Source organism: Thunnus thynnus, chromosome 18 (assembly GCF_963924715.1).
Source record: "Thunnus thynnus chromosome 18, fThuThy2.1, whole genome shotgun sequence".
Classification (NCBI taxonomy): domain Eukaryota; kingdom Metazoa; phylum Chordata; class Actinopteri; order Scombriformes; family Scombridae; genus Thunnus; species Thunnus thynnus.
The window spans coordinates 17,411,994-17,433,454 of record NC_089534.1 but is presented as its reverse complement, the minus strand read 5'-3'; the positions used below and the strand labels follow the sequence as shown (position 1 = coordinate 17,433,454).

General features: G+C 39.2%; 1 protein-coding gene across 1 annotated transcript; it reads right to left on the bottom strand.

Moving 5' to 3' along the window:
* Positions 1 to 109: 109 nt before the first annotated feature.
* Positions 110 to 19,563, bottom strand: cdc40 (cell division cycle 40 homolog (S. cerevisiae)). The gene is made up of 15 exons (XM_067571930.1): positions 19,108 to 19,563; positions 18,619 to 18,705; positions 17,456 to 17,585; positions 17,264 to 17,350; positions 16,970 to 17,109; positions 15,781 to 15,877; positions 15,364 to 15,503; positions 14,304 to 14,378; positions 13,702 to 13,747; positions 11,806 to 11,907; positions 10,221 to 10,336; positions 9,161 to 9,294; positions 5,840 to 5,916; positions 1,323 to 1,467; positions 110 to 641 (listed from the first exon to the last, which is right to left on the bottom strand). The coding sequence occupies exons 1-15, from the start codon at positions 19,297 to 19,299 to the stop codon at positions 464 to 466; spliced, it is 1,746 nt and encodes a 581-aa protein (XP_067428031.1). The 5' UTR covers positions 19,300 to 19,563; the 3' UTR covers positions 110 to 463.
* Between the last annotated feature and the right edge of the window lie 1,898 nt (positions 19,564 to 21,461).

Sequence of the window (21,461 nt, the reverse complement as noted above, 5' to 3'; positions counted from 1 at the left end):
TGGGATTTTTTTTCATGAATGTTTTTTTTTAACTGACTAATGAATGATGAAAAAGAAGTCTGACATCTATGTAAATAATAATAATATGGGGAAGAAATTGTGAACAGTATTCATTGGTAAAACGTACAGAATGTTTATTTCCACTAAGGGATGGTCATACAATTGAAAATGAAGACACAGGACATTGCAAATTAAAACATCAAAACGCTTGTTTAGAAAATTACAAGGTACCCCTCTAATGCACCATTTACGGTAGAAAGAACTTAGTATGCATGTGTTCATCTTTGTACAGATATTACATGATGACATATTTTGAGCTCTCACAACAGGATATAAAAATACAAGGCTACAATAAGACTGGATACCAGTCTTGTGGCTCTCTCGAACAGTCCATTTCTTTCTCTCTTTAGTAGAGTAGTTGAGTTTTCCCAGACCCAACATACCCAAACACACCGAGACATTTCTAATCCCAGAGTTTGATTTGTCCGTCCCAGCCACAGGTGATGACCTTAGAGGTTTCATGCGGATGCCACAGAGCACTGATGCACACCTTGTCATGAGCCTTGATCCTGTGGTAAAGCTTGGTGGTCTTCCAGTCCCAAATATTCAGCTTTCCATCCGCATCTCCTGACACCACATAGCTGGTAAAAAAAGGACAGGTCCAGAAAGAAGAGACAAACAGAGGGAGAGAGAGAGGGTGGAAAGATTAGCACATTGCTAAAAACTATTCCTGTCTCCACTTCACCTGCCAAAAGGTGGGAGTCTGAATTTTCGGTATTTAGTCTAGCCAGGAGTTGCAGTGTTGCCATGGATACTGAAAGGAAGTTAGGGCACCTGTTCACAGACGTGGGTGGTGGTAGGTGGTGAGAAGAGGGGAGAAAACATTTCTTAATGGGTGTTTTGGCTATAATTACGGTGTTGGACTGTCCTTGTTAGCTCTCCTTGTGGAGCATACACATTAGTCTGTTTTCCATGGCTCTTCATTAACTGGAGGCAATTTAGAGGACAGGATAAGACACAGAGGACTGGAGGCGAGTAAAGGTTATCTGAACACACTGAGCATCTGTGTAATGCTTTCTCGCTTTTACCCATTCTTTTTCATTTACAGAAATAAAGTAATCTTTACACATTCATTATGTTTTATTTTGCCTCTTTACGCTCATGAAGACAGTTCAGACCCTCCTCCAAGGACCTCTGTTTTATTTCTCTGGCATATTTGAAATCAAAAACAATCTTGCGTTTCCTTATCAGCTGTTACACGATTAATTAGCCGTGGGAATCTCCACATCACACAATAATAGGGTTTCAAGGTAAAGGCTTACCTCATGTCTGGAGAGAAGTCCACTTGGCAGGCATAGCCAGCCACCATGTGACCCTTGAAGACCTTCTTCTTGTTCAGTCTGAAGCGGTTTTGGGCTCCAAAGATCAGAATCTGATTGTCCATGGACTGACATGCAAGCCACTTGCCTAGGATTAGACACAAGCAAGCAGCATGTTCAAGTTATATTCAAAACAGTATCAAACGTCAAAGTACATGACAGGCGCAGTACTAGCAAGTAATAATTTCAGGAAGCAAGCATATTGAAATTTTTAGGGTTGTCACAACAAATTTAAAGGCGCTTAGTAGTAGCTTGCCAGTTTGTCTCATTAGCATGATACAGTACAGCCAAATGTTTAACAAGCAGCTTCCAGTATCTTTGATGTGGTATCATGATCCTGCCTGTCACTGAGATAGTTGTATGTATTAGCGTGCACTAAAGCTGGGAGTGTGACATCTTTGATCTAGTGGGACATTAAGTAGAGTCAAATATTTTTAACAACAGGTATGTAATAGTTGGTAGAAATAAGCATGAAGGACAAATTCATCCAAAAAAAACTTCAATGTGGAGCGGACACTCCAAAAAGGGCATGAACTAATTAAAGCTGCAAGCAGCAATGAACGGGCCCTCGTGCCTCCATGCATGTCGGGCCACGACGCAATCGTAGGTTTTCTGTCACAGGCATGTAGATGTCTTCAGACCTGGGCTGTTTTCAGACAGTTCAAGAAGGAGATAAACATTACTTCCTTTGTCCACTGTTTTGCCCGCTGTTGGGGCTCCTTTGCTGCAATTTTGTAGGGGGCGCTATTCAGCCAGTTTGCATCACTGACTGAATATTGTCACGAGGACGTGTTCAGGCCTCTTATCAAACATGCAAAGTTTGGGGCAGTCTGGAGCATTTGCACTAAAGTTATAGCAATGTCCTCTGTCATGGCGAAACATCAAAACTCAACGTCACCCCACGGCCACACGCTTCAACAATAGCTAAATTATAGCATATTAGGCGCATTACTGCCACCCTGCGCTTTGGACTGTAGACCAAATATTAAATCCTACACATCAATCCTGTCTGTCTAATAAACTCAAAAAAACCCCAAAACTGCTATTCCACCCACTTGGCAGGTACATTAAAGTTTTAATGCTGAGCTCTGGAACTCTAGTCTTCCTCAATTCTTCCATCATATATTGTCTTTTTTGATCATACTTAGTACAGTCTATGCTTGCATGTGTAATAGTTTCCTCAGCAAAGCAGCAAAGTGGGAAAAAATATGTGCATATATCAGCAATCGCCAAAAATGATAGTCAAAAAGTAATCGTAATTTTTTACATTTAGGGACACATGTACTCCTTGACAAAAAAGTCACCATTGAACACTGCTATCAGGTGTGTAGAGACAATAAGTAACTGCAGCTGGACACAGAAAAATATCCATATATTTGAATGGAGAGTGTGAGCGAACCGCTAGGTGCTCGGACCCTAATAAAGGAAAAACTGCAGTACAGAGCTACAAAATTTAGTAATGATTTTATTTTCTACTGCACTTTATCACTTAACAGTCACCCTCACTCCATTTTTCCCTTCCCCTCATAGGTCATCCCCACTACTGATTATACATATAAGACCTACAATTATTGTAAAATAAATGATATTGACCCCAAACTTCATACAAAGTTTGTATATAATGTACTGTAAGTATATAGACCTTTCTGCTGTATCCTTCAAAAATGAGCTGCATTTAACCGTGACACCCATCTCCCCACTTTCTTCCCTCCTTCTCCCTCTCAGCTGGAGAGAGCAGTCCTCTAGTGGAAATATCTTCATAAATCCCATGACTTTGGCCAAATCTTACATTAAAAATCATATTTTAGTAGGAATGTTCGTCGCAAATCCATTGATACAGGTTTGAAAGTGGTCTGACTTATAGTTTAGATGTCAGATGCCCCACTTTGGCACAAAGTCCATGCCCAGAGATTGCCTCCCCATTGGTTTACATTGTAAGGTGCGATGTGGCACTCCAACTTTCGGGGCTTACAAAATCTAAACCGTTCAAGTTATTACAAAGTTTTTCATAACTTTTGTTCAGCACAGTGTGATAAGTCATGTATTCAAGTTTGAAGCCGATACCAGTAACGCCCTAGGAGGAGATAGCGTTTATTGAAGGTCCAAAATTGGCACAAAGTCATACTTGAATGGCTGAATTGTGGACTTCCTGTTGGATTTAGGTCAGGGGTGTCAGTGTATGATTTGTAGGTCTCGATGAGACGAATAATTGAGTTTTGGTTCGATCTCTCTACGACATTCCTACGGGCCATGTCGGCCAATTTAGTGACATAGGTGGCGCTCTAGAGCACATTTTGGCACTTTAAGGGATAATTTTTACATTTTATCAAATTTTTCACCAAGCCTGATGTGCTTGCCAAATTTGGTGAGTTTTTGAGCATGTTTAGGGGGTAAAATTTAGGGTTGAAGTGGCGGATTAATAAAGAAAGAAAGAAAGAAAGAAAGAAAGAAAGAAAGAAAGAAAGAAAGAAAGACCCTTTGGGGCTCAGGCCCTAATTATTCTACCATCATTAAATTGGAAAGATTGAGGCAATTTAGGGAAAAAAAGGAGAGGTCTCTCATCAGTGACCGCTCACATGAAATCTACTTTACAAAGCATTTCAGCCCATGAAAACGCCACAGTCTCCAAGTCCCTACACTGTGATAAGAGGCAGCACTTCAGTGTCAAAGCATTACATGACTCATTGCACTTCTTGAAAGGAAACATGATGGAAATTATTAATGCGGTATGAGAAAGAGATCTAGTGTTGGTGTGTGTGTGTGTGTGTGTATGTGTGTCCTCTCCTGACATCTTCCGCTCAAAAAACATAAATGAAAAAGACACTACTGTCCACAAATGCAATAGGTACAGGAGAATGAAAACATCTCGGCCAATTTCACCGGCACCCTCGGGATTTGTCTCTTTTTTTAAGATGGCAAGAGGAGAAAATAGGTAAAGAGGCAGTGAATGTGGTGCCAAGTGGAGGGTCTGGGTGCCATTTAGGCATGAGAGAAAAGTGAACGGTCTCCCACTGAGAACACATTCATTATTCACACGCTGAAGAGAATCAAACCATGTCGGGACAAATGCAGACACTGCCCAGAGGAAGGACGAGAATATGGAGGGTACATGAAACAGAGAAATTTAAAAAAGGAACAGATGAGGACAGAAGAGCTGAATTTGAAGGTAGTTGAAGCTGATTGGGTGCGACGGGGAATTCTTGATTCAAACGGAGGCGTCGTGTTTGAAGAGGAAGACTGCGTGTTAATTCTGTCATCGTTTTAGGCGTGTGCCACTCTCAATACTCGGCTACTGTGTAAAGCTGCCACGGTTACTGCATCACCGCGGTAACACGATCGCGTCACGCACGTCAATGCAGAGTCAAGTGGATCATGTGACTATACTATGATGTAAGTTATATATAAAAAGTATTTTTCCTTAAACAGGTTTTGGGAAAGGGGGGGGGGGGGTCGTCTTATACTTGTGCCAATATGGTATTTAGGAACTGATTATTTTATAACATCTGAGGTTTAAATTACTTTTTATGGTGGTTATTGCAACGGTTTGAATGGCTTTGCTAATTTGTGCAGTAAGGAAAAAAATAAATAAATCAATACCATTGCAGCTCAACTACTGTGTCACTCACTGGCTTCTTTCACTTCTCTCATTCACATCTGTATAAGCTCATCCATTTATCTATGCGGAGGCAGGTTCATTCTACACTTGAACTGCTGTCATGTCCCAGAATCCTCCATCTCCTTCCATAGTCAGTCGCAGCTAATACTGATTTTTTCTTCATTCATTTTTTCTTACATAAAGCTGCACAGTGCGCACAGCAAGCTTAAATTACACATCTTAATAAGGCCATTTTAACATGTTTTTGCTGATTATATTATATGCTATGTGCTGAATAGTTCTGTATTCAAAACACAAGCTGCGTCACAGCTTTCTTTTGATGGTTTCCTATAATATTTTATATCATGTCTTATGGTTTTTTTTGTATATTTGTGGAGGGAGAAGTGTCTCTCTTCATCTCGACCACAAACATAAATATTGACATTCATATAGAGATTTAACCAACAAGAAAACAACATATTTTCACCTGCTGCAGCTTCTGTCATTGCTCGCTGACACATGCTGAAATGTCATTAATTGAAACTGCTGGCTGCTGCGTGCGCTGCAGTTTACCAGCATTCAAGTGCTTTCACTGAGCTCAATGGGGTGTTTTAAACAGCTGGCATACCCGTAACAAACAAACAAGGAAATGGATCGGATAGCTATGCTCATAGATTTACCTCACAATTAAGAGTTGCAATGCTGAACTGAGTCTGCCTTCTTGTTATTTGTCTGAACAGTGACCAACACTGGGAGATATGAATTTACCTCAATATGGCAATGTAGGTTTATGCTCCCCGGAGTCCTCTGTACTGTGTGCTTGACTGTGTTTTTGCTAATGTTTTGCCATGATTTGTCTACTCACCATTGGGAGAGAGCGTCACAGCTGGCATGGAGTGCATGCTGGGCTCAGCGATGTACTTGAAGTCCACAGGGATGTCCCTGAAAAAAAGGCATAAAGTACTGTGAGTACACTTGAAGATGGGTTAAACACTAGATCAGAGAACAACCTGAACACCCCTGAAGCAAGAAGAACTCAAAAAGGTAAAAAAAAAAAAAATCACAAAGCTGTTTACTAATGCAGCCGCTTGTGCCAGTTCAGAAATGCTTGTTACTGACGAGAAAAGAGCGATGGTGGAGAAACCACCTGGTGCCACCATTACAGCTACAGTATGTAAATAACTCTATAAAATCTGAAAGGAGCTTTTGATGCTGCGCTGTAGACCGTACTGGTACACCCCCACCACCCCCCTCCCCCTTTTATGCTCTTCTGTGCCTCTCTGCTCTGGGGGTGATGTGAATCCTGGCTATTTGATCTTAAGTGGTACGCAGAAGATCATTCAAATCTAGTGTTGTGTGTGTCTGTGCTTGGATGAAAGAATACCAGGTTCCTCTGTTTTTTCCTACTGACCTGTGGCACTTGCTGCAAACTAAGAAAATGTGAGTGACTAACATGTCTGTGTTGTGTTTGTGTGTTTGTGTCAAGTAAAAGAGCAATAGCCCTTAACTCATGTGATCGTGCTGTCTAGCTAAACTGAGGCCATGTCTCTGTGTGTCTCTCTGTGATGAGTACCAGCTGGAGCAAAACGATTGCACTGCATTTTTGGAAGACTAAAAATATGAACTGAAGATAGGAATTAAATAAGAAAAGCAAACCCTTGTACGCATAAAACACACTTGCATTTCTGCACATACACACACACACACACAACCAGACATTAAAAAGGCCCTTGGGTTAGTCAGAGCCAATGTCTTTAGGCAAGCCAAGTTTAACTATGAAAAAAGATAAGAAAGCCATCAGATCTCTTCCTCGGAGCTCCAGAAATAACCAGTGTGAAAGCTGTGTTGTCTGGAGAGAAGCTTGAGGGTAATGGAAAGAGAGGAAGAATGGAAAACATATGACAAACAATCTATACACTAGTGATATTAATCAATAATAGATGATTGATGTTGTTTGCCGCGTTGCGCGTCGATCTAGCTCGAGAGAGAGACGATGGCAAAAACAAAAACAGCATTTTTGTATATCTCATATATCAGCTCCGTTTTGTCAGGCGTAATATCTGCAGTGAGGTTGAGGTCACATTTTATAATCAGTGTGCAGTAAAAATGTCATGAAAATCCCTCAGCTTGTCATACTGAGAAGGAAATGAAACATACCGTTTTTGTTTGTTATTTGGAGCTGATGTGAAAAGAGGATTTCACAAAACATAATTACTATTGACAGCATAGTAAATTAACTTTTTTTTTTTCTCTGAAATGACCACAACACTATTTTGAAACATTCAGATGTTTGATTAAAATAGGTTGGCAGGGAGCTTATTTTTTTTGTTTTTTTGTTTTTTTTTTAAAAGGTCTGGAAAATAATAAAAGTCTGGAAAAATCATCCTTGAAATCAGCCTTCTTACCAGAGTGTACACTGATAATAAATGAGGAAAATAAATAAGGGAAGAGGGAGTACGTGGATGAGATATATGTTCACTTTCCATCCTCTGACGTTGACTTTGTCCTTTGCTCTGCCATTTTTCCTTTTTTCCTTAATTCATCATCACCATCATCATCATCATCCCAAATATCTCTTGAAGCCCACATTTCATCACTCTCTAAAACAACGTATTTATGATCAAGAGCTAATTCCCCTTGTTGGCACGGTGCGGCACATTTTGTATTGATTGTAATCCTCCTCCAACGCGCGCACGCTCTCTCCGCTCCCTGATGATAAACCTCAGCTACAGATAAAAGTGGTCCATCCGCCCCGCAGAACTCATGAGTCTGTGTGTGTGTGTGAAAACGAGAATAGAATTTGAATTTGCGTGTTTGACTTGTAGCTGCCTCGCAATCTTTTCTCACCATCCGTCGTTCACCCTCACCCTGCCCCGCTCTGCCAGCCTGCGCTTCTATTCTGGCGAGAGCTAAGAGCCAGGTGGTGTCCGTGGGAGAGAGGGGGGGGGGGACGGGGGGGGGGACAGCAAAACCACTCTTTGGCTCAGCGTACCACTTGCTTGCTTGCTTGCTCCCACGCTGCACTAAAAAAAAGCCCATGGGAGCCCCACTCTCAAACAATTGTATAAAATAGACACTTGGGATGTAGTTATTTTGCTCGGTCGATCCATTGGCATTTTACTTTATCTTTCAACTCTGACTTACAGAGTGTGTGGAAGAAAAAAAAATTTTTTTCCCACCAGTTAATCCCTCATCTCTCATACCATGGAAGAAAAAAAGAAGAGCTAGGAAGCTTTAACGAGGAAAAAAAAAACAAAACACCAGTAGCAGTCCTAGAGTGAAAAGCCCCCTTTCCAATAATCCACAGGAAGCTTCATCTATCAGGTGGTTTTTAAAATATTTATCATCTTCGAGCAACAGATACCAGAGTTTGTTTATCACCACAAGACCCTCCAGCCGATCTGCAAGTCGTTATTGGTGGTCTCTCTTGATCGGCCACTGAGCACGGACGATAACACTGCAGTAGAACATGGAATGACAATTTCTAAAAGTAAATAAACTTGTGGGAAATGCATGTGAACATGATTTTGTCAATAACAAAACACATGTACATGTCTTGTTTCTCCAATTTCAATGTCCACTGAGAAGGAAAAGAGGGGAAATTTTTTAAAATGGAAAATGTTTTTGAACTGTATCTGACCTGCCAGTCACCCCTTCGCATCACTCATTCCAATAATATTATTTGTGGAAGCATTTCAAAATGCTTATTTATTAAAATATACAACTGGCATGCATGTACTGTGGGCTGATCGTGGCAGAGGCTATGACTCAGAGCAGATTAGCGGCGCAGCTGGGAGAGCTTTGGCCAAGATTGGGTCGTCTGGAGGTTTGTTGATGTCTATTCTTATTAACCACTAATGAAAGGAGCAGCATACAACATCATCAGTGTACAGAACAGGTCAGAATATTGTGTTATTTTACTGGCATCACACTAAACGCCCTGTTGCCTGTGAATCCTCATCAGTCTTGAACCTTCACGGATGTGAAATCGGCTGCCTGAACATGAACACTTGTTCGTACTGTTGAAGAATTTCTCAGAACAGCTGCCCAATGATACCACAGTCATTCATTATTAAATCATTCAGTTTTGGGGATTATGTGCCTGGCTTGGAGGCACAATACCAAACACTCAGAAACAGCACACTCGAATTCTACATGCTGCATTAGTATTTCAGTCTGTGCTCACCATTCCCAAACTCGAAGACTCTTGTCATCCGACGTGCTGACGAACCGACGATTCTCATCAACGAATGTGATGGTGTTGACAGCGCCCAGGTGACGGTCGTACTCCTGAACCACCTCGCCAGTCCTGATGTCCCACTGTCAGAGATGAAGAAGAGCAAAGGGGGTAAAATGCAATATCCATGATGAGTAGGAACACACCAAAGTGGGTTCACAAAATCCCACCGACTGATTTCTAACTCTTGTGAAGAGCTTGAGTTGCGGGAGACTTTCTACGAGAGCAGATCTTTATTGTGTCGATGCAGTGAAATGACTTAACTGCAGTGGTGTAATGACGGCAATTAGCAATCAAACAGGCCTCAGTCTTAAACATTATTTTTTTTCTGGGAGACATTATGAACACATTAAAGTTAAGGCAAGGCAACAACACAGAACAGACCCCCAAGCAACAAAAAAATAGGATGTTTTTCTGTCCAGACAGATTTAACTTCCAATTTTTATTTATTTATTTATTTAATCTTACTTTTCTGCAGCTCACAAGAGCTTCTTACATCAACATCTTGACTTATTTTCAGTTAAAATAGACACTGAACGTAACGTTTATACATACAGAATCATCTTTAATTAGTAATTGCGTTAAATAAAAATTATATTACAATACTTAAATGCATTCCCAATTCAGATACCAATCTATTTGTTCTCTCAGCACTTTGCTGCCACAGAAATCCAAACTTTAATCTGTAGAGGTTCAGAGTTCCTTGTTCTAAAAACTGTTAGCCTAATAGTATTATATGGTAGTTATGAATTTCCCAGTATTATCACAGATTGTTCTCTTTCCTATGCCTCTCATCCTCCCTAATGCTGCCTGTGATTAATGGCTTGCTCTAGTCCTGTCAGCCACACGCACATGACTACACACACTAGCACTGGAAGAGGAGTGTATTTCCTGCTGCTGTGGGCACAGGGGTACACACAGAAATTCACATGTGCATCTGCTTGGTCGACTGGGAAACACACATGAGGCGACTGTGAATCGGTCGCAATGCAACGAATGCCAACTTTACCTGAACAATCTTCTTATCTGACATGCCGGCCACGAAAAGGTTCTGTTTCTCCTCGTCCGGGTTGAACTTGACGCAGTACGGTACCTTCCTGTTGGTGAAGCGGGAGATACATTGGCCTGTGGAGGGAAGCAAATTGAAAGTCAGGGATACAGAATAATCCAGTGTGGCTGTTCAGAAAGGTACACTCAAGTTGTTTAAAATTGAAGGACACAGTCTGCGACTTTAAATGCTGTATGCTATGGAGGCAGCGACAGCTCAGCTGCTACACACATTTCGGCATTTCCTTGTATTCATTCAACAAAGATGAATCACCACTGGAATGATGCAGCAACCACTACTAGAGTTGAGAAAACAGAGAATTAAAAGGACTGCAATCCTTAAGACTACAATGAATGCTTTTTATTAACATAATGTCTATATTACATCTATTGCTTTAACTGCAACTGGGGAAAAAAATCAGGAATAAAATACAAAATGCTATGTAGAGCTGCAGGAAAGAAACAGTTTATACTGACAAAACCACAACAACTGATAAGAAAGGTAAGAAATCATCCTCTTAAACATTGTAAGTGTTGTAAATTAACTCTAACTGAACACTTTGGATGGTATGGCTTTAGAGGAGATCCTGTTAGCAACAAGTAGGGGGAATTAACTCTTTTCTGCCCTCTGCTGGATTGGCACTCCTCAGTTGTGAGGAGGGAGGTGGCAATTAAGATGGGACAGGGTGGTGGGGAATAATAACAAGGAACCATGCGGCACAGAGGAGAACACAGGGACTCTTCAGTTCACATAGACACAGATTAAGAAGATCACTTGAAATTCATGTGTCATGAAAGACACCATACTAATTTAATAAACTGTTGTACAGTGCAGCCTGCTATTCAAGTCCCAGTCAAATTATACAAATTGGGATTTTTAATTCCTGCACTAAATTTAAAAATTCAATACTATCATATAAACAGGGAAAACATAAAAACCTATGATGTAATTTTGTTTCCAACACTGATTTGATCAGAGAATCAGACAACATTTCCGAAACTATTAAACAAGGGGTTTTATGTCTTTGTTAGCTCTGCGATCATGGGAGTTGTGTTCAATTATATGTATAATAGTCTTCAAGTTATATCTGTTTGGGGACTTGATGTAGCAATAATCTCTATTAACTGATCCAGTCACAAACATCTCTGGGCAAGCAGCCATACTCAGGTATCAACAGACTGCAGGTTTATATTTGATGGCTGAGAAACATTGGTGATTTACATTTGTGGTAGATACGACTTCACAAGTGTGTGTGCCAGCAAACAGTCTGTGTGAAGGGAAAATTAATACAAAATCTGCTGTTGTGCAAAGAAAAGCTTCTGAGATTTAGGATCTCAGGTCTAAATGTGCTGTTAAAATGTATTTCTACTTACAAAATGCATGAGGTTAAAATACATACTGCATTTTTTTTCTTTGGTATTTCCTCACAAAGACATTCAAATAGGTGTATGAGTGAGATGTTCATGTGGTGTACGTTTTCCTTGATTCCATTGTTCTGGACAAACTGCGTGTGTGGCTGTGTGAGGAATAGGAGAGTACAGCCTACCTGTCTCAGTGTCCCAGAGTTTGAGGTAGCGGTCATAAGCAGCGCTGAGGAACTGGGTGCCGGTGTTGTTGTAGCAAATGTCTCGCACTGCCTTGCTGTGACCTGACGTAGAAAAGAGGAGAAAATTTACACACATAACACAAGCAAATAAATAAATACACACGAGAAAACTTCACTTCATGTGCTCCCCAGTCTTGTTACTGAGTCTCCCCCAGCTGCCTTCCTTTGATACCCAATTAATTTGAAGTATGTGAAATCTGGTTAAGGGAAAACAAGGGATGTTGAGGAAGAAAGATGAAGTGGGCTGTGGGAGACGAGGGAAATGGAATCTTTAAATGAGCTTGGAGAGGAAAGAGGAGGAGGGGAAATAGAAAAAAAAAACATGCTCAATCTGTTTTTTTTTCAACTCCTCTCCACCTTTTCTTATTCTCTTCCTAATCCCAATCTATGCAACCCTTTGGCTTTTTTTTTTTTCATACAGTGTAGGTGATGTGAGGTCCCTGTGGGCCCGGCGCGCACAGACGCCTCCCTCGTTAAAACTGGCTTTCATCAGGACTACACTGTTTCCACGGCGATAACAGAGCCCACTGAGGCTAAGCGTCTCCGTGCTTGCTTGCTCTTACACGGCTTGCTGGCAGACCAAAGGCGATGCCGCCGCTGCAGAAAGCCTTGATGGTGTGTGAGTGTGTCTGCGCACGCAGGAACACACAGATACACCAACTAGCGAGAGCAGGGCACGCATGTAATCAAATATACCCTTTGTCCGAGACTGCATCCAAACATGAAAATACATGTGTAATGATATGCATACTCACTCATACACACCCCTAAGTCTAATATATTCTTAACTGTTCCCTCGTGCTTGGTGGTTTTGACAAGCTACATGCACGTACAGTGCATAGGTTAATTAAAGATAACACACAACAGTCTGACAAATTTAGGTTTGATTTGGCATTCAAGATGACAATAAATATAAAACTCTTCTATTAAGTAGGAGGAAAACGAATCAAGAGATTTAAAAAATGGAAAAGCAGTGAAGATAAAACAAAAAGGTTCTAAAGATCTTAGTCATCCATATAAATAAGAAAACAAATAAATAAAATTTAAACACCCCTGGGAAAGATAAAAAGAACAGAAAACATCCTTTATTAATGGTGTTGAAATAATGAATATACCAGGCAGCAGATGTAGGAGCAGAGACAGCAGCAACAACAAAGTGAAACCCTAATATATCTCTCTACAACACAGCCATATATTTTTAACACTCCCCTAATTAAAAAATGATGAATATCATCATCATCATCATCTGCGGCTCTGCTTCTTCTCCTAGTCATGAACATCTCACTCTAGTTTATCCACTCCTAAACTGTGTTCTCGCTTCATGTGCGCCCACTCCCCTCCGTGTCTTCTGCCCTCCCTTGCCCCCTGCTCACTTCAGCCCCTGGGCTGCTGAATTATGCATATTCGGTGAAGGAGCTGACAAGCAGAACCACAGCTGCAAACAATCTCTATTCTGACAGTGTGCTTTCTCTGGGAAGAGTGTAAAACTGACCTGCATGCATTACCCTAAATACCCCAGACCCCATCTCTAAATGAGAAGAAAAAAACGAAACACACACACACACTTTCCCCAAATGGTCAACAGACATGTCATTAGTGTTTCAGTACTGCTGACCTCACAGTTTGTCACTGCTGTCTATTTCCCAATAGGCGGGGTGCATTTCAGACATCAAGCATATTTCATGTCAGCATGTTTGCTGACGATGCATTGTTGTTTATAAAATTTTAAAACATTTTGGGAAAATATCCTTTCACAATTTCATGCTGATTATCTTATAATGAATTATCAGCATTTATTTTGAATGGGGATGTTTAATGAGATGTGTGCTCACTTACCAATAAATGTTCGTATACACCTCCTCTCGCCGTACACCTCCCACAGCTGTGGAGAGAAGAGGATTAAAACACACAGTGAATACAGATTTGTGACACCACTGTGCTCCGCCACGGCATTAAATTAAGCCAGAATGTGTGTGATCACACAGGCAAAATGGTGAGTTTGTTATTTAAAGTACTCTTTGCATTTAGTGGTGATCATGACAGTATACACAAGCTAGCAAATGTCTAACACTTCAATTTAAGTCCCCCCATTTAGCATTTATAAGCAGTATATAAACAGCTAATAAAAGTTTGTAATATAATGTTTAATGCATTTGTAAGCAGATATAAGTGTTTATTCATGTATTTGTCTACTGGATACTGATATATAAACAGATAATGAATGACAGTATAGTAAAACACAGTTGTAATGATATAAAATATATTCATAGCAGAAGTTATGATTGTTGACAAATACAAATTTCCTTTTATCTGCTTACAACTACACTGTAGTCTGTTATAAACCATGTTTTCATTGTTTATATACTGCTTAGAAATGATAAATAGGGGAAATTATTAATGTCTGTGATGTTTTTATGGCACCCAGTTATGCTTATTACCTTGATCTTGCAGTCCATGGAGCTGGAGAGCAGTAGATGACCAGAGCTTGGAAACAGACGGATAGCACTGACACCCTGGAAAATATACGGATAGATGAGAAATGAATATGTATTTAACCATGTCTTCTTATCATGTGTATTCCAGTACCATCTTCAATTGGTATTAGTTTTACTCTAGTGTTGTAATTACTCTAGACAAAAGGAGTCAAGGGCATAGCTAAATCTTAAGTTAAAAGCTGCACTACACCTCAGTTTTCCATATATAATGCAGTGTGTATGTTCATGCTGTTGACTTAATTTTGGACACATATTATGGACAGTTTGAACAGGCTATCAATATTAAATCAGTTTAAAAGGGAGACATCAGCTGAATCATAATGCAAGCACTACAGATAGTGTGTGCAGACAATGCTGCCACTGCAACAGTCATAAAAATTGACATAAAAACCACTTTCTTCATGTTACCAAACTTTTCCAAAAAAAAAGTCTCAAAACTTTGGTGACACCATATGGGTCATCCTCCATCTATTATCTACATCAGCACTTCCACGCGCTTATTATCTTTTCAAACCTCTTTGTACTTCAAATTAGGCTCTGAGGGCTGTAACTTCCCGCAGAAAGTGTATAGAAGCCAATTTAAAACTTGAGTGTTTTCTCTCTCCCTGAAGCACACCGGCAGTTCTGAGGCTTGAATCAGATCTTTTATTGAATAACCGAGTGTTTGCTTTTATATTTGAATTATAAAGACGGTGTTTTGAATGAGAGAACAATCTCAGATATGTTAGAGACAAGCAGCTCGTACACGGCTATGTTATCATTTTATCATTTTAAGTACCCAGGAGGTTTTTACTGAACTGCATAATGGAATTTCCTATCAATGAACATACGCACACACACACACACTGAATTATTTTAAACAACACACTGAAATACTAGAGCTTACCATAAACACAAACTGCATTGAACATTTATAACTGCAAGGGTTTTTTTCTCCTGGTAAATAAAATGACACTGATGTACTTAAAGACACGACAATGATCTATGTTTTTTTCCTACTGACCTTGGTGTGTCCTGACCAAACATGGATCTGTTTCTTAGGCAGGTAACACTTGTCTGGGGCTTCTGCAGAACGCAGGTTGATGCCCACATCCTGAGGGACGTGGAGGTAGGACCTGCCCTGGTAATCATACATGTCTTTAACTAGAGGAAGAACAAAAAGAGACAAAGAGACATCATGTCAAAATCCTGCACCATTTTGATACATGTTTTTAAAGGAGAACGGGCTCATGGCTGCCCAGAAACTTTTTGTGGGGTTAATTACTTGACCAGCCAAACTGTAGCTCCAGAGAAAAGAGTCTTAAACACGATCACAACTGGACACTCATTTGTTCCACGGTAAATCTCAATTCACCATATAAATTGTGATCTAAAGTTAAAGCTAACTAATCATTTCTTGTTGTCAAAGGGCCCACTGTACCATGGAGAATAGTCTTCTCTTCTGCTGGAGCATCTTCTTCATTCCTTCCCTTCTTCTGCCTTTTGGCTGTGATCTCATCCAGCTCCTTCTGCTCATCCTATAAAATAAAATTAATCACAACCGAGGATTAACCAACGTACTGCAGGTGAATTGTTTTATGCTATTAGATATGTCAGAGGACCAAAAACATTTTGAGGAACTAAACCTGTGTCTAGACTGGAAGAACCAGGGACTTAATCTTGTTCCTGTACAATAGTTCCAGGTGTAAAAAAAAAAAGTGGCGGTAATGCTTTCTAAAGGTTTGTGAACTTTAGCACAGATTTCAAACAAAGACACTGCAGAAACCATAATTTATGTACTGACTTATAAAACAAGTACTTGGTACAACTACTATTGATATTAGGACGGGATGTGGACATTTCCCAACTAATTTTTACATCAAGTCTGAGAGCATGTGGGAGAGAGGGAAATGCGGTCAAGTGAGATAGTGAGACAATGAGAGGCGGTGAGCTATCGAAGCAAGCGTAGGAGAGAAATAAAACTTTGCTGATAGTTTCATGGCAGTTATGTTCTAAAGCAGAAACAAAAACTCAGCAAGTTGCCTACTGTGGAGACAGACAGGGTTTTCAGTTTCTTTAACCACTTCTACCTTTGTCTTTTTTAACAGCAGAGTCATGCAACAATAAATACAAGAAACCACGGGTTGTTTTCTCCTGTGAAAATTGTGTTTCAAACGCTTTTGTTTGGTTTTTAATCCATCATTGAATTCATGGTGGTTGAAGCGCAAAAGGGACTTTTAGTTCCTAGTTTAGTTCTTCTGGCTCCATTGTTCCATACTCAAAAAGGTTTATATATTGGAAAATGTGCAGGCAGAGGCCATCAGTGAATGAACACTTATATTACAGTTTCTATTGCCATAAATGCTGATGAGGTATAAGTATAAAGACACTTATTCTGGTGATTTAAAAAGGTCCAAAAAAGTCCATTGACCATAAATTGAAACTGTTGCAGAGAGCCAGTGTATTTGACCTACAGCACTAATCCTTATTGTCAAAAAGTAGAAAATGCTGCGTTTCTTGCCTTACTATCAAAGGGACAGAGGACAGAAGTACATTGATTATGTGAAATAATGGCAATCTCAAACACTCAGGCAGAATGTTTTTATATTATATGATAAACAAAGCATTACCTCTGATGGTTTGGCCACATCTTTCTCATCTATATATTTCGCCCACGGCCCAAGGAAGTTGTCAATCTCTGCTGCATCTCCACCTTTGATCTTTTTCCTTTTCTCTGACTTCTTATGTCCGCTCTCAAACACAGTTAGTCCTGGAGGAAGAGCCATAAGACACTGTAGTTCTTTCTTGCTTTCTATTTTCCCTTAAACAATACTTCATATAGCATTAGACACACTAAATAAAGTCTGATTCATACAGTCAGATGAAGACAAAGACATTAGATATTAATTATTATTAATGATTACCTTTATTTTTCTCAGCCTCATCCACTGCACCAATGTAGCTACTAGTGGTTACTTCGTGTGTGTCAACAGATGGATCTAAAGCATAACCTATTAGCAGAGTTGAGAGAGTTGTTAAACACATTCAAATTTAAACAGAGTCAATAAATTGATCACATCAATCAGCCCCATTTCAGAGGTCACAGAACAGCCTACCATAGGTTGAGAAGGTCCTCCTTTGCTGTTCAAACATAAAGTCGTTGACGTGAGCAGGTTCTGCGTAGCCAGATAACATGTTCCTGGGGGCAGCCATCTGCTGGGTTTTAAATGGGTTTACGGGCCCAAACTAAAGGGAAACAACACAAAAATATTAATAATACTGAAGTTAAACTTTCAGTTAGTATAACTTTGGACACTCCCAGGGAGCGACTCTTTTTGTATGCTCCTTCTGTTCAATTATAATATAATTGGCATCACATTGATAACAACAAGACATGATAAGTAATGTAACTATAGACTGACAGATAAACACATCACATTATAAATCCCGATGGAAAAGTATGGTGTTATAGCAGCCAAATGACATACTGTAAATCACCAAACAAAATAGATAAGGACACTCAAGGTGATAACAAGGGGAAAAAACAAAATACAGTATTACCCAGGAATAGTGACAACTAATAAGCTTGACTTCATAATAATAAACATTGTAATTATCTAACAGCTGTTACATTGGAGCTGGGTGGTTTGGACATAAACATACTTTATGAGGAGCTAACTTCATAGCAACAATGTGATGATATTTTGGGGACATTACACTACTTACACGAGTAATGCTTCAGATTATGATGATTATTAGCAATGTGAATATGAAGGCCAATCAAGCAGAGGCATTAAGTGGTTCATTCATATAAGCCTTCAACATGAAAAAGAGACAACATCTACACACTGTATTACTATATTAAAATAGACAGTGTGTCCTTTAATATCTAGTAGTATTCAATTAATCATTTTGTCCAACAAATGTAAAAATAGTTAAAAAAAAAAAAAAAAAAAAAAAAAGCCAATCATTTAGAGACGTCTTCTTTAAAAATGCAAGAAAATAGTGTAAAATGACCATTTGTGACAAAGTAAGAATAGATTGCTTGCTTTGTCCAACCAACCAAAACCCAAAGACACTTTACTATCTCATGTAACAGAGAAAGGCAGAAAATTTTAAATTTGAGAAGCTGGAAACAGAAGATGTTTGGTATTTTTGCTTGAAAAATAACTGAAACAATGACTTAATTGTCAAGATATGGAAACATTTAAGCTCTATCATGTATTATACTATATATTGGACCCAGCTGTACATTACATTAACTTCATCTAAAACTTACCTCTGGCGCAAACATGGTTTCATATGTTGGGTTATAAGCAACTTCTTTCAACGAAGGGTCCAGATGTACGCCGGTCTCAACAGCCTCCTATCATGAGGATGTACATTATTAGTGGTTTGAAAAGCAACACAACACCAATGCGCTCATACTGTGATGTATTTGTTATCTATTTACGAGAAACAAAGGCCTCGATAATGTAATAATTTCTAAACGAATAGCAGTTATTCTTTGACATGTAACTGTTAAGTTAGACAAACATGCGACACTTTCCTGCTCGTCACTCGGTGCTTCCCGCTAACAATTAGCACTATTATTTGGTGACGTTGGCAACAAATGGGTACCATTACACACAAAATAAGTATTTATTATGCATTACTGTTAACAACTGATATTGGCTGCAGTGCTATACAACAGTACAGTACGAACAACACGATCTAACTGTAAAAATATAACTGTAACGGTAAGCTAGCGTTAGCTTGGTTAGCTTACCTTAACGGCGACCTCCGGAGCAGAATTGAGAACAGCCACAGACATCGTGTGTCCAGACTGCAAAGGTTTAAGGTGAGCCGTGGCGTCCGGATTCATCGGGTCCACTTTCTCGGTATCGGTATTAGATTCCGACTCATCTTCTGAATCTGAATTGCTACCGTACGAGACGAGGGAGCTTACGGCGGCAGACATGCTGTATGTTGTGAATTCGGCGGAAGCAGGAGGCCGGTGTCGTGTTGAAGTCTGTTCCCCTGACGATATGTGTTTCCCCCAACTTTAACCTGCGGTCAATCTCCCTAAACACCAACCAGTTGTCTTCTGGGTTGCTTAACCTGACCCCAAGTTTACCTTAAACCCAACCAATTAGCTCTGCTATGCCTAACCATAACAATAACCTGGTGGTGCTGCAGAAAACACGAGTCAACTTCTTCTTCTTCTTTGGTTCTTACTTCTTCTTTGACGGACTATAAACCAACGTTAAAGGTGCATACCGCCACCTACAGTATCGGAGTGTGTAGCGTCATGGCTTTAAACAACAAAAACAAACAAACAAACGAAAAAAAAAACTTATAAAGTTTTATTCTGGATATTAAATCTGCTTGATTAAAGACACTTCTAACAGGAGGGGAATATTATTTGAGGGGGAAAATACTTCGATATAACACCTGTACTTCCATTATGACAAAAATGGAAGCTTCATCTTTCGGTTTCATCTTCAGGACCGTCAGTCCTGGCAGGAGGTTTGGCTGTTGCCTTACATATATGTAATCACCAGGAAGATAAAGACAGTGACCTTTAAGCTTATACACGAAATATACCCTGTAAAACATTTTTTAATAGATTTTAGAATGATATGAATGTATTGTGTTAATTTTGCTCTGCACACAACTATGCCTCACTTATCTAGGCATTGTTACCATACTAAAAGCCTGTGGCGAGAGGTTTCTAAGTTCATTAATGTTACATTTATGGCTGATTTTGCCTTATTGTATAAACATGTTCTGCTTTTTTAAGCTACAAGAGAAAGCACGAGAAACAAGTGTACATCATCAGTCTCATTATCTTAGCTGAGTTTCATAATCAAGTTTACAAAAAAAAAATTCTCTTCCGTTTTTCATGAAGAATGTGGGCAGCACTTACAGACTATTAAATCATGCACTAATAAAAAGGCCGTAAAAACTGTTATTGTGTGTATTTTTTTAATATCTTTAATTATTCTGTTGTATTTATTTCACATATTTATTTATTTTATTCATTATTTTATTATTCTTTATTATTTTTATTGGTATTTAGTTTTCTTTCTATTCCCTATGTGCTGTATAGTATGTCTGTTAACATAGCATGTAAAGTGATTGACTCTGCCAGTTGATTCAGTAGACTATCAACGTAGCAGTGTTATTTCAATATTTAATGTATTGGTTTATTCTGTCAACGTAGCACATAGTGATGTAGTCGGTCAATACACCCATATTTGTTGATTGATTCATGAACAACTATAGCTTACAGCTCAGTGATTCAACAAACGCTGCTTATTGCGTGAAGCCTCTCTTCAGCTCTCACATACACCAACACATGCACGGTTCTCCTTTTAATGGTAATGTCTGAGTCATAATTTCTCTTTGCAGACAGACAGACTGTTAACTGTGATCAGGTGAATTTAGCATAAAAACTGAGATTCGATTGATATAAAAGAAATCTACCAAAAATGAGCTTTACATCAATATAGTATATAGAAAAGATTGATTGTTGTATGGGAAACTGACTTAATGAGCAAATGCGATATTGGATATTTGGTAATGATTAAGGTGAATGAATGACAAAATATGGTTGTTTTATTTTATAGATTAATTGAAAGTATGAGAGCATGGCGTTAGGGTGAATCATATCAAATAAGGATAAAGTAGTAGTATAGTGGAAACAAACCGCAATAATACAACTTTTAAAGCGAAATTAATCGGTTGATGGTTTAATACAATGACAGAAAATTAGCTAAGCTACTATTCTGATAATCGATTACAAGTTTAATCATTTTTTAAAAACATAAATTCCAAACGTTTTCTCTGGGTGCACCCTCTCAATTTGTTTTAATATCATTGTAAATCTAATATCTTTTGGGCTCTGGACTCAAGGTCTAACAAAACATGCATTGTGAAGATATCTCCACCTATGAAATACACATATTTTCCCACAATTTTGTCATGATTTAACGATTAATCGAGAAAACAATTCACAGAAAATAACCAGCCCTACACAACGCTAGTCTCCTATGTGGTCATATTATCCTTGTACTGAATAGTAAGGGTGTACAGTTTTAACATATGACGTGATTTATGCGCAATAATGAGTACAAAATG